Raw genomic sequence first — 13,996 nt, 5'->3', positions numbered from 1 at the left:
GCTCAGTGAGCTGCAAAATACAGAGCAATAAAATTGATTCAAGTCACCTGTTAGGCAAATTAAAGCAATTTGTATTTTTTGTATGTAAAGCAATTTATATTTTACGGTGTATGCACACATATACTGAGTTAATACACAACTCATTTCCCTAGTATGAACTGCATACAGAAGAAAAATAGCAAAGGAAGACTATGCAATAAAGATGGAGAGATAAAACCACCCTAATCCCTTTTTCCCTAATTATTACATGTTTCAGGGATCATTTAGACTGGTATTGTCCAATCCTTTAGCCACCAGTCCCCATGTGGCTATTTACATTTAACTTCAAATTAACTGAAAAATAAATTAAAAAATCAGTTCGTTGCACTAGCTACCTTTCAAGAGTTCAATAGTCATTTACTAAAAGTAGCTACTCTGTTGGACAGCACAGATACAGAACATTCATCTCCAAGTGGTCTACTGCACAGCAATGAGACCACTGATCGAGGTCAAAAATCTCTCCGCTGGCTCTGGAGAGTTAAGAAAATTATGATCTTGATCCTTGAATCAGGAATACTCACAAGCAAATTTCTAGATAATAAAGTCATAAATAATGTCAGAACATTGACGACTTGTGCCTGTCTTGTCTAGAAACACACATTTTCTTTAACTGGCCAAGTCATATGCAAACAGAGTAGAGGTCATTTTGAGATCTTCGTAGATGACCCCATTTGCTGCGCAGAGGAATCCCAGGTGTACACACCTGCATTTGATGTTTCTACTATACATAACCTACTAGTCAGTGTGGTTCATTTAGTTGTTTGCACCGCAGCAATTCTTCCCATTTATCAGACTTGCTACCTTCTTCCATTGACTGAAACTAAGGCAGAAGGTGGAGGATACGCAAAGTTCAAACCAAGAGGCTTGCAAATAGGATGTTGCTAGACATCTTTGGTGGGACCAAATTCACAGTCACCAAATCATGATTCACATGGCATCCGATTGCTGCAAATACTTTCTTGTTCCAGAGAGAAAGACATACATACCACACACATTCTCTCCACTCAAAACTTTAAGCCTGTTGCAGCTAGTGTCTCCTAGAAATCAGCTAGCCAGTTCTAGCCCCTCCCTACCTCATTAAGTTTAATGTATGTACCTGCACACCTATATCTTTCTGTGAACATCATGAAAGCCAAGAAGATGAACAAGTTATATAGAAAAATGGCTCCAGAAACCTGGTGACCCGATTTCTCTATAGTCCATCACTCTGTTTGTTGAACTCAGTGCTAACTGCTTTGGTTTTATAACTCCTCAGCACATTGAATGAGTTCCCCATTCCTAATTGGAGAACATAGTGTTTGGAACACCAGGTGGCATCTGGCTAAGACCTCTTTTTGTTGTGGTTAACTTCCATTATCTTTTTAAAGGAAGCTTAAAAAAAAAAAAAAACTGGTTCTAAATTATTGGTGATTATCTGGCAGGATGTTTTGGATGTGTCTTCTCCAGGGCTGATGCAAAGAATAAACTTTAAAAGATAAACTCGTTTCTTTGAATTGCTGTGCAAATGATAGCATATTTACTCTGTAAGTTAACTGTGCAGGAAGGAGGCAGAAAGAAATTGAGACTCGTGTACCTACATCTCGAAAGAGGCTTTTTGTAGCTTCCCTGCTTCATCTATGTCTTATTGTATTATTTAGTTTCGTGAGGCCAAATGCCATGAACCTACCTTTCCCTCTCATGATTCTGCAGTTGCATACCTTTGTCCTGAGTTGCCCCTTTATGGTGATGGTGAGAACACTTACCTCAGAGGATTATGGGACTGTGTGTTCTAATTAGAACCTGAATGGTCCTGTGTTATCAGTGGACACTGGATCCTGTTTAATTGTGCTGAGTTCATTGTACACTGGTTGATGTATCACTGTGGTCCACTGAGCAAGAAGCTGTGTTATATTCACAGTTTGATCGTCAACGCTCCACCGAACACAATTCCTTTTGAATGTGCCTATTTGCTCGTCCTCTTTGCTTAATTGAACAATTGCAATTACTGGTACATACAACTAAATGTTAATTATTTTTTCTTTACAGATTTTTTTCTGTTAATGATTTTATTTACAAATTAGAAGAGTATCATGTTTTCCACACCAAACAAATTCTCCATCTGAAGCAGCATGATACATAACCATGTGATATCTTCGGCCAAAAAGAAATGTTCAATCATTTTTGTAATAATTGTGTAACATTTAGACAGCTAAAGACATTCTTCAATAACATTAGTGGTTAAACAACCAGATAGGTAAGAGATTACTAATAAACTTTCAATCAAAGTGTGTTGTAATAAATATAAAAGACAGGAAAGCGTTCACTTAACTTTATAAGAAAATAAGAATTGTTTGAATAAAATTGAAGTTGATATCTGATAAAGGTAAAGCAGAACCAATTTTGAAAATCTGGAAAGTTCAGCAAAGTATAAAGAGTGTTTAAATAATCCGCCATAATCCTCTCCACCCCAAGACAATCGCCATTAACATTTAGGTACATTTTCTTCCAAGGGCCTCTAGGCTCTTCTTTTGGGATGTGCTTATGACTGCTAACCTTTAACATCCAGCTGGGGTCGGTATTCCACCCCTTGTTTCTCCAGGGTGTTTTTGTATTTTTGCTTTGATACTAAGCTTTCATTAACCTCAACTTTAGCTCAGTAGATTTGGGTAACTGCTGCTCTGGTGTGGTCTTGCCACTGGGCATCCCTGCATTGGGCTCCGCTGCATTCCTGAGTCACATTTCTCCTTGTGTTTTAGGGTGGTTATGCTGCATACCGCTACGCCCAGCCTACCCCTGCCACTGCCGCTGCCTACAGTGACAGGTAAGGGTCATCCTTCTCGTGCTTGACAACTACTTGGAAATTAACTTAGTTGATGGGAGAGGAGATTCTTGTATGGTCTTGGTGAAACTGCATGACTGCTGGGGGAGGTAGCATCCCAAAAGTTAGGTCCCATGGTGAACATGAACTCAAGGCCCCATAGAGAGGGGGCAAATGCTTCAGCTCATTCTTAACTACTCTCTCTGCTAAGACACAAAGAAAATGATAGCCTTGGTCCTTGTGTAGTTTTTCACATCTCTTAATTTCTGTGACAACACACCTTGCTCACATACACACACACACACACACACACACACACACACTGTACAACCTTCTTATGGTCTTCTACATAAGACCGCGGTTTCATCTAACTCATAGGAAGAAAAACAGACCATGATCCTACAAGGTTTACTTCAATTTGAAGCCCCTTTCCTTTTTGCAAGGTCTTATACCCAATAAATTATTCCATCCATTGCATTTTTAGAATTAAAAATAAAGGAGAGGGAGAGTGTCCCTGGCATTCATAAGGAGATTCATTCTTTCTAGCAATGCCTGGTGTCCAATCCTACAAACATAAGTCAACTCATATTTGTAATGCACACCACATGTTAAGGCCGGCAGTGGAAGCAACACAGTGTGCTTGAGGAATGTAGAAGTCAGAATGGGTGGGCAGGTTGGGGGAGTGGCGCGGAAATCAGGGGTTTCTATCACCCAGGCTTAGCAGATGAGTTGGTTCCTGAAACAGCAAGCCGTAGCTACTTTTGTATGGTTGCTTTGAAAAAGAAAGTGTGTGTTTTCATATTGAATGCAACTCCTTGGCTCTGTTTTCTGAGGACATAAATGTGAATGTTCAGATGCTCTGCATGCACAAATGTCATTGAGGGTGCTTATTTTGGTAATGAGTCCTTTATTTTAAAAATATGTTTCACGAATAAAACAATGATAACAATTTGCATGTGTGGCTGGGGCATGCTGGGTCAGACAGGTAAGCAGGCGATGTATTTGACTCTTGAATGGGAAGTGTGAGCAGCCTCTGGTCCTCCTACCTGGCCTGTTGTGATGTAGTTCCAACCTCGGTTTGCTGTGGTGTGCTTTCTCTGCAGTTCCATTCCATTTCTCACGAGATGTGCTGTTAGATAATTGTAGCTACAGAATTCTTGAAATATAATAAAGCAGAATAAATCCCTGAACCCTAAAAGCTGCATTTTGAAAACGCCATGCATATACTTGTAACAAATGGCTCTTTGGCAAGATGGAGTTGAGATCTGCTGTCTGGTTCTATGCAGGTATTATTTTCTTATAAGCAGCCATAACAAGTTCTCAAGGCTGTAGGGGGCCTTCAGAGAAATCCAGACAATTGTCAAGACAAGGTTCTCAATACATAATTTATACATTTACCCAGTAATCAGTTGCCAAGATGCAAAATGTGTTTCATGTAAGTTATCTTCAACACACTTTGACACTGTATTAGGAAAGTAGAGAGGGTCAACAAGACTAATAAAAATGATGACAGTCTTGAAATATTCAAGATCATTCTACAAAGGAAAAGGCCTAATGTTATTAAATTCTGCCCTGAAGATTCACAAAATATCAATTGTAATGTGATTCAGCTGCAACCCTATTATTTTTTATGAAAATATCTCTAGATGCTAAATTCTCAAACACCCACTTTGTATATAATTATAATCATAGTAACTTTAGCCTGCTGTATAATTATAAGAATCTTACACGGATTTGATTTATCTTGCTTTTCACTATAAGTGCATCTATCCCCAAGTTGAAACAAAAAGGTTAATTACAAAGATATAATTTAAATTGACTCCTTCAGTAAGACTGGTCTAGACATTTAAACAATTAACACTATTTAATGCTATTAGAATTACCTGAGATTTTGGCTATCTCTACTTGCATTCATCTAAACATTTTTAAATTTCTGCATTTTGGAACACCATACATGTAAAATCTGCATTTTGATATTATTCAGATTTCTCATTGGCAACACGTCCCACTGAAAGATTGCCCTTGTTCTTGGATTGGTAAATGTTTAATAACTGCAATTCCAACTTTAGTACCATAGTTTCAGTTGAAGAAACCAACTAACTATACTGTTGTCCATATAATTGGCCTCTGTTGTTCATTAGAGAAATTGGCACATTTGGTCTTCTTGGTTGCTGTGGAAATTGATAACTATCCCTATTTAACTTTATGATAAGCAAGACACTTGCCACATATGGTATTATTCATTGAAGTAAATTAATTAATAAGTAAATGGACAGAAAGCCATCTTTAAAGTTGTATTTCTGATTTTCTAAATGTCTATTAAATGGTGCTACTTCCTTTTATCTTTAATAAGCGGATGTTGAGAAAGAATACCTTTTTATAGAAGACACATTTAGGGGAAAATGTGAAATTATCAGAATAGCTTTTGAATCTAGATTAAAGATGCCAAGTACCTATAATTTCTCTCAGAAATAGCCATTGTGTAACCAATTATTTTTATATCATCACAGCATAGAATCAGTAGTGATAGAAGGTTATTTCCTCTTCTATAGAAGACAGGCAAGATAAAGAAAAACTTAACAAAAAAACTTCTTCAAAAATAGGAAGTAAAATCAGCAGGCATTGAGAATGTTTTGGTAATCCTCACTGGTTGTCAATTGATCAAAAGAGAAACAGCAACAAACTTTCCCTGTAATCATGAGATTCACTCTTCAGACATCTTGAAACCAAAAGAAGTTTGATGTCCCCAGTTGGTAGGATTTTACCTTTTATCAGCACCAATTAAGCCCTCATCAAATTAAAGATTCAGGGCCCTTTGAAAAATATTGAACTCCAGTAACCTCAGGACTGTCCAGAAGGTCCTTAATGGGCACCTTGCAACTCCCTGCCCATCATCTTCTTGGTTACATGATCACATGCTGATTATCTCGGAGCAACCTGAAAGTCTCTGAATGTTGACCTCCAGAATGAAGACCATCTGGTGTGGGCAGAGATTTCCCCAAAAGAAAAAGATCTGACTGGACTAGGTAATTTTATAGTCTCATTGACAAATTTAATGGGAATAGGTGAACATCTTTTCTTGGCATTTAGGAAACATTTGGTAAAGCACTTGACCTTCACCAAATCTTTGTTTCTAATCTCACTTTGATTTGTGCAAAGCCAACTGTCTGAACTCTCAAAGGAGAACGTTTCCTGAGCTTGAACCAATTGAAGCATGGCAGAGGGGCCTTTGGTCATCCGGTCATTGCATGCCACTTGGTGTTGCTGATGTGTCTGTGATACGTTCTGGATTGGACAGGTCCATCACATCAGCTTGATGAATGGCTTGCTTGAATTAAGCCTGGGGGCAGGCTTCTCTTTATTGATTGGCTCATGGTTTGTGTATTATGACTTGGTTGTTGTTGCATCCTGAAGCAGCCAAACTGGGAGGTGGAGAGGGGGTGGAAAAGATTTCCTGTTTGATCAACTGTGCCGCAGATATTTGGGAAAATGTGATGTGTACATAGCTTTGATGAAAATGTTATCTCCCCAGACAGACAGACATTTGTCATGCTTGTCCTGCCTGCTAACACTCTAACATTTCGTAATGATCAGTGCATGAAAACGTCCCTCCACATCAAGGCAGAAAGTAGCTAGATGCAGACTGCCTAGAGACGGAAGCAAGACAGTTTTTCACTCAGATTTCATCACAATCTGATTACACTGATAGTTACCTGGGGCCATTTCTTCCACATAAAACATGCATTTCTTGTAAAGATCCATGAAAGCTAAGAAGCTTTTGACATTAATTGTGGCACCAGGCCACACAGGTATCTCTAAACTGAGCAAAAGACTGCAAGCAACATAATTTTGTTTTAATGTATACCTCTTTGGTTTTTGAGGCCTTAAAGTTTCACTGCTAATATAGAGCTAGAAATTGCTACTTTTGTGTGACAAAAATGACATATTGGCTCTGGTGTAACATGTATGAAATATATACATATATCAATATAAATTGTATGTAGTTCAACTTAATAGAAATCCAAATAAAATGCCATGTTATCTTGCTTTCTGCACACACACTGTACACACACACACACACACAGACACACACACACATTCACTTGTGCCTTGGGGCCTCACAAGGGACTTATAAGTGTATTCAGGTAAAGCTTAATGCAAAGAGACCAGGGCTTATTAATTTCAAGTGGTCGTAAACTACGTGCTAGAAAACATAAGTTAAATATGACATTCATAACCTATGAATAAAAGGTTCTATTTCAGAGACAGATTTGTGTTTCTTAGAACCTAGTAAGGATAAGTGGGCATATTTTCAGGTTCATAGAGGATTTAGTTTTATTTAAAAATTATGTAAGTGACAGAGATAGATACATTCATGCATCTATGCTTACACATACATAGATGGGTGGAAGGATGGGTAGATGGATAGGTGGAGATAAATCGATACATAGGTGGGTGGATGAATGGACAAAGAGGGAAGGAAGCAAGGAAGGGACCATCTTTCTGCCCTCTAATATTTCATCATAAGCTAAATACAGAAAATAGGACTAAATCCTTATGTACAAAAGATTGTACAAGCTGAACTAAAAAAGTAAAAGGATTTGAGTTGATTTCCATTAGTGCAGGCTACTTCCTGTCTATTTTAGAACTTTTCTGGCCTCAGATTAAGTAGTAGAGAAACACTGTCATGAAAATAGACAGGGAAATAAGTATATTTACAATGATATTCCATTTTATTTGGAGTTCTTATCCGATGATATATACTGAAAATTAAGGGACTGTCAGCATATGAAGTATATGAGCATCCTGAATAGGAAATTTAATTTACCATTTAAGGGCTTATTTTTGTAGGAAGGTTGATTTTTCAAGAAGATGTTGTATTTTACGGACATTATGTTTTCATTTTCTTTTCCTGTGGGGTGGGATAAAGTTTAACCTGTGGATAATTTGGAACCCTTTATGAAAGTAGACATGCAAAGACGACAAAGGGGGCACTTGCTTTGCTTTCCCCAGTCCTCTTATCTGAACCAAGTTTGATAGGGATTGAAAATATTTCTAGCTAAACAGCAGTAGCAGCCCTTGTTCTTATTCTTTGTGATGTGTGGCAAGGAGAGATCTCAAGATGTTATTCTAGTGCTGTATTGAAAGCAGTATCTCCCAAGGCCAGTTCAAGACCTGGCAACTGCCTTTGATGGCATATTTACCGGTTTATCAAAACAGAAAAACACCAACCATGTAATATGGTTGTCAGCCCTCTTTTCTGGGAAATAGGCTGTATCCATTCTTCCTTCTCACATGCTGTTTAAAAAGATTTATAAAATTAGAACAATAGCAAATGGTAGTTTTAGACATCCAATTTTGTTTTTCATGTTCTTACTTGGCAAAATAAACATTGGCAACTTTATGCTAGACTATCATTTTATTTATGTTTGCAGTCTTTGAGAAATCTGTTGGAAAAATATAGTGAGAGCATTGTAAAACATGGCCATGCCAGAGATGGTATTCTCAGATCAACAAGGAACTGAGGGTGGAGTTCTTGGAGGTTCAGAAGGGGTGGGAGAGTTCCCCATGCCATCTTCCCAGCTGGGATACAGACCTAAAGGCAGAGAGAAGCCACTTGCGAGTTTGAGTCTAGGCTGTGGAATCAATATGTGGCAATAAGCCAAAGTCATACCTCTGTGCCATTTTTGATGGTGCTTTGAAGAAGCTGTTCTTGGTTTTAGTTTTTTTTTCTTATCTTTTATTTTTACTCATCCTGATGAACTCTCTTGGGTTCTGTAATTTTTAAAAAAAAAAAAAAAACATGATCTGTCAAGTTGTAATAATGTAGCAGAAATGAGTCACTCATGCCTTAATTCACATCCTCCTGTGCCCCTGTGTCTAGAAAAGCATGTCCAGGTTTTAGTTAGAACTCCAGGTTGAACACGTGTACACCTATACATATCTACATGTATAAATACACACTTTTTCTTGTTCATTTAAAGTTTACTTTCCTAACAGATCCATTTTTTTGTTTTTTGGGGGTTTTTGCCAATTCAGGCACTCCTCAGGAAGAAAAAGTGAAAGCGATTGTCCTAGACAGCTGTAGGGTAACTAGAAACACACACTTATACCTGTGAGATTCCTATTACAAAGCACACATACCAGATAAATTTCTTAATACTTGTGTGTGTATGTATATATATATAAACAGTGCTCCTCTTAAAGTGATTTTGATTGTGTATTCTCCAAAAAATTAGGATAGCTAAGATAGTTCTATTTTCTCCTGATGTGCTCTGTAGACTGTCACTGATTTCATTTGATAAGTATGGAGATGGCTCTGAAATAGTGAGGAAGGGAAGGTACATCTCAGGTTTTGATAGTAGAGTCACTGTAATTTTTTAAAATTGGGTTTATGGGTGCCAGGCTCTCAGTACTGAGAAGTAATATGGCTGTAACTGATAGATATATTTCCTGAGATTCTCTTAGTTTATAGAAATCACACACACACACACACACACACACACACACACACACACACATTAAAAGAAAATGTGTTCAAGTTTCTCTCTCAAGAACTAATTGCCTTTGGTCCGTAATCTATAATGGCTTCATAACTGTTATGCACTATTGGATGAATATGTAATTGAATCATTTTAAAAAAAAGAACCAGTCCTGTAATAGTCAACAGACTGGACCAACAAGGAGTTGGGGAGACATTAAAGGAATTTCCAAGCCCAACAGACCATAGATGTCAACAGCCACGTGGGTAGACACTTTTGCCAGTGACAAGGCAAGGTGTAACAACTCCTTTGGTCATGTCATGGCCTAATTACACACTTTTTAGGTCGCAGATGATTGACTTGATAGGCCACAAAAAAAGCAAATAAAGCCTATCTTTTCAGTAGCAGCATCAGGGCCCTTCAGCTGTGAAGGGTTTAGAGGCAGGTTGGGAAAGCCTAATGCTTTCTAGTTGTAGCTCTGTCGAGAATATACATGCAAAGCCCTATGAATGAGCCATTTCTATTGCTAAAAAGAACTGACATTCTAGAAGACAGTAATCCAATAAAGCAGAAGATAGAATCTTAGCTCATGCCGTAGTTGTGGATGTGGCAATAAAAATTAAACCCCTCCACTTTGTTACCTTGTTTTTTTTTTTTTTTTTCTTTTTTTGTCACTAGGTAGTATACTGTGGAGGGTAGTATACTGTGGAGGGTAGTATACTATCATTTCTTTCAACATAAGATGAAATTTTTCACTGAAAGTGTCTAATATTTCCTTTAAAGTTATCAAAGCAAGTTCTAACTCTGTACTTATCAGAAGTTGAAATTCTTTTCCAGAAGAATTGATTTCTATTTCACTGTGGCCTCTAATTTATTTCCACCTTTGTGTGTAGTACATGCATGTAAACAGTCACTGGACAGAAATGACTTATTGCTTCCTTGGTGTAAATCACAATGCTTGCTTCTTCTGGAATTAGGCACTTCTCCAAAACTATAATGAATTTCATATTTAATTAACATGTGAAACATTTAGAGTAGGGGCCACTGTTGGAATTTGAGGGGATGGGAGTCTGTGGGGCAAAAACTAGGGAGAATATAAGGAGTAACTAGTCACTTTTCTTTTTTTCCAAGCTAATTCTTGCTGCATTATGATGTGTGACTGTTCAAATAGATTAACAGATTTCTGAAAGCTGAAACATAATCAAAGCCAAATATTCTGATAATTATCCCAATCATTTAGATTGAAATGCTTTGGCCTGAGATTATACAAATATGCCACACGTATGATAAGCTAAATCAGTGGTTCTAACGGGTCTTGGGGACCTGGAATTTAAAGAAAAAAAAAAAACAAACCATGATTGTTAGTCGCTTCTAACTTCCTCTCAATTCTTGCCTCTCATGGTTTCAATTTTGTAATTTAAAATTTTAGAATGTATTAAGAGATGAAGAAGTTTTTCCCACCATTTCTGCCTTGTTAGAGTGTTTGTGGATGACTACTACCAAACAGAATATGAGCCCAGGTAGTGGGAGTGGAGGCACTTTAATAATTCTTCCTGGGCAATACCAGCTTCCCTGTTTTTTTCAGAATGAGTGTTTCCCCACTGTTTGTTTTCTTCCATTTCTGTCTCCCAAACTTAGAAAATGAACAAACACGGGGAAAAAAACGGATTAACTTGTTCTGTTTTGAAATTTCAAGATTTGAGTGGATCATCTAAAAAGCCTGCAGAGCCTTGCCTTGTAAAGTGTAGTTTCCAGACCAACACCACTGGCCTCACCGGGAGCCTGTGAGAATGTAGAATCCCAAACCACACCCCAGCCCTGCTGAACCAGAACCTGCAATTTCCAGATTCCAGAATGACTGGTGTGAAGTTTGAGAAGCCCCACTTTAGAGAACAAGCTTCTGTTCTACCCTGTTATGCCATAAATGATGTTGACAGAGGGTTGTCCCACCACAAACCTTGCAAGAGATAATAGGATCTATCTTTGTAAATTACTGATTTATTACCATTGCCTCTCTACTCTCCCTTCTTCAGTGAGAAAGTAAGAGCTATCAACAATTGAGCATCCCACAGTGACAATTCCATTGTGACTTCTTCCCTCTCCTGGCCGAGGTCCACAATTAATTCTTTACCCCAAAAGATCCATGGATGGAAACAGTTATTTATGCTAACATCGTCTCATTAATTGCATAGATTCGCACTAATATAAAGAAGTACCTGAAAAAGTTCCATCTGATTTAACTTTACTGACCCTCAGTTTTTTCCTATGCTAAGTGGAAAGCATGGTACTAATTAGAATCAGAAAGAGATGAAGAAGGTGAACGTTATAAACTGAAAGAGGTGGAGCAAATGTTATCAGTAACTCGGTTTCAGATTGACATATTTTGGAATGTATGCTAGTATTTGCAGTGAATATATAGAGGCAATAGCAAGTACATTAAATTAAATGCATTTAAAAGTGCAAGGTTGGCCGGGCGCGGTGGCTCACGCTTGTGATCCCAGCACTCTGGGAGGCCGAGGCGGGCGGATCACGAGGTCAGGAGACTTCTACTAAAAAACAAAAAATTACCGGGGGTGGTGGCGGGCCTATCCACTACCGGAGAGGCTGAGGCAAGAAGGCTGAACCGGAAAGTGCAAGGTTATTTTTAGTCTAGGCAATCTCCAAGACACACTGTAACACTAACCGTCTGGGAACCTGTGCCTTGCTTAGCATCCCAGGACTTGTAGGTAAACTGTGTCAAGGTTTCAAACAGGATCTTTTATTCTCATTGGACCTACTCTGATATAGACATGCACTAGCAAATCATTGCTGTTGATAGACAGAATATGATTACAGATTGAGATTTACACCTGGGTCTTGAATCTCTGTGAGGTTACTTACTACGTGAGATAATTTGGGCAGGCTGGCATTGAGCTAGTTGACCCTCAACTGCCTCATCTACAAGGTGAGATTAATGGATGACCATTGCTTCTTTGGGTGGTTGTGAGAATTAATTGCTGTCATTAACAGAAAGTCCCTCTAAGAGATCCTGACACTTAGTACTCAGGATATTAGCAGCAGCAGCATCATTGAACTGTGGGAGTATTGTATTTTGTTCTTGAGCGAAAAAAAGAATTTCCTGTGGAAACGGGTTTTATGAGTGAGAATAATTTTTGACTAAATACGTTTGTTTTTGGTTGTTTTAAAATCTTGACTTCTACCCTAGAAATATAAAAATAGGTTGGGGAATAGAAATTGGGAACCAAAAGATCAAATAGCGTATCCTTCTTTTTCACCCTGTGCCTTGGATATTTATTATCTTTTCTGCTCATGGATCAACTTAGGCCACCACACATGCATTAGCTTTGTAGGATAAATGCCCAATCTCCCAGTATAAACCCAGCCTTCTACCTATCACTGCTTTGGATTTTTGTAAAACCAATTGCCTGCCCTCTTCTTTGGGTGGAGAGAGAAATAGACTTTCCTTTATGAGTCTACACAGCAAAAAAAGAAAAAGAAAAAAAAGCCAATTTTTCTACCAATAAAATGACTTCACATTTGTTTCTCATTCAACCTGCACAAAAAGGTCCAGGAAGGGCATGTACTATTTATATATCTCAATTTTTCCAAATGAAGAAACTGGGGCCCAGAAAAGTGAAATGAATTTTCTATTGGAATACAGCTGGTATGCAACAAAGCAGGGTTTCCAGATTCACTGTTGGTTCTCTTTCACCTGAGCCTAGACAAGAAGTCCAGTGGGAACTGGGGAGAATGTTAAATGTTGGAGGAACTAAAATGACAAAAGGGAACTGTTCAAGGTCTCCAGGTAATGGAGATGAACTTGGGTTTGAATTTCCAGAACTCAGATCTTTTTTTTTTGGTAGAATAGCCAAACTGGGGAGAGATTCACTGACCTTATCTTCTTTCTGTTTAAGCTTCCTTATGTATATCGTGTTAGCAATAGGAAGTGTGTCTAAATGAAATGTTTTTACATGTGTCCCCCCTTTTCAAAAAGGTATAGGTGTAGAACCTTTGAGAGCTTTCTATAATCAATCTGTTTGGTTACTTGTCTGTGTATACCCTGTCTCAGTTACAATTTGCTACAGTGTATTGAAGTACACATGACAACACGAAACTATGAATAAAAGTGACAGGGCAGGTAAAAAATATGAATCTGAATGGGATTTCTACCATTCTGGAGTAGAGTGTTAGTATTGTATGTGGGAAGGAGGTAAAATACTGATTGCAAGGAACCTCCCTTTGAAGGTGATAAAACTGAAATATAAATTAGATTATGAGCTTCCAGACAGGCAAGTCCAAAATACTCCAGTGATTTAAAGGCTATGAGCATAGCATTAGACCCCTTAGACTTAGCTCAGTGCCCAATATGTAGCAAGCCCCTCATTTACAATCTGAGGGTTGAATGAATGATGTGAGTCAACTGTTTGGTAAGATCAGCAATATTAATTTTAATAGGTGCATCATACCTGCATATTGTTTAACATTCAGAAAACACTCATGGCTGAGTTCCATATGGCACGTCTAGCAACTTTAACAAGAATAAACTGTTTATTGTGACTTTCCACCTTAATTTTACATGTAAAAAAGGAAGCATCCTGGTAAGCATGATTATAAAACAATTACTAATTATAACTACTATAATGGTTAATATTTTAATTGCTAATTATACTACGTATAA

General features: G+C 37.9%; 1 protein-coding gene across 1 annotated transcript in view; it reads left to right on the top strand.

The window, feature by feature from the left end:
• The window catches only part of RBFOX1 (RNA binding fox-1 homolog 1), a 2,506,415-nt gene that overhangs the window by 2,470,543 nt on the left and 21,876 nt on the right, over nucleotides 1–13,996 (top strand). Inside the window, exon 18 of the mRNA XM_032144704.2 lies at nucleotides 2,775–2,839. Coding sequence (XP_032000595.2) covers nucleotides 2,775–2,839 — 65 coding nt within the window. The remainder of the gene's footprint in view (nucleotides 1–2,774; nucleotides 2,840–13,996) is intronic.

The sequence above is a fragment of the Hylobates moloch genome, unplaced genomic scaffold (genome assembly GCF_009828535.3).
Source record: "Hylobates moloch isolate HMO894 unplaced genomic scaffold, HMol_V3 SCAFFOLD_23, whole genome shotgun sequence".
Lineage (NCBI taxonomy): Eukaryota > Metazoa > Chordata > Mammalia > Primates > Hylobatidae > Hylobates > Hylobates moloch.
Note: the sequence above shows the minus strand (reverse complement) of the source record. Positions and strands in the feature narration are given on the sequence as shown.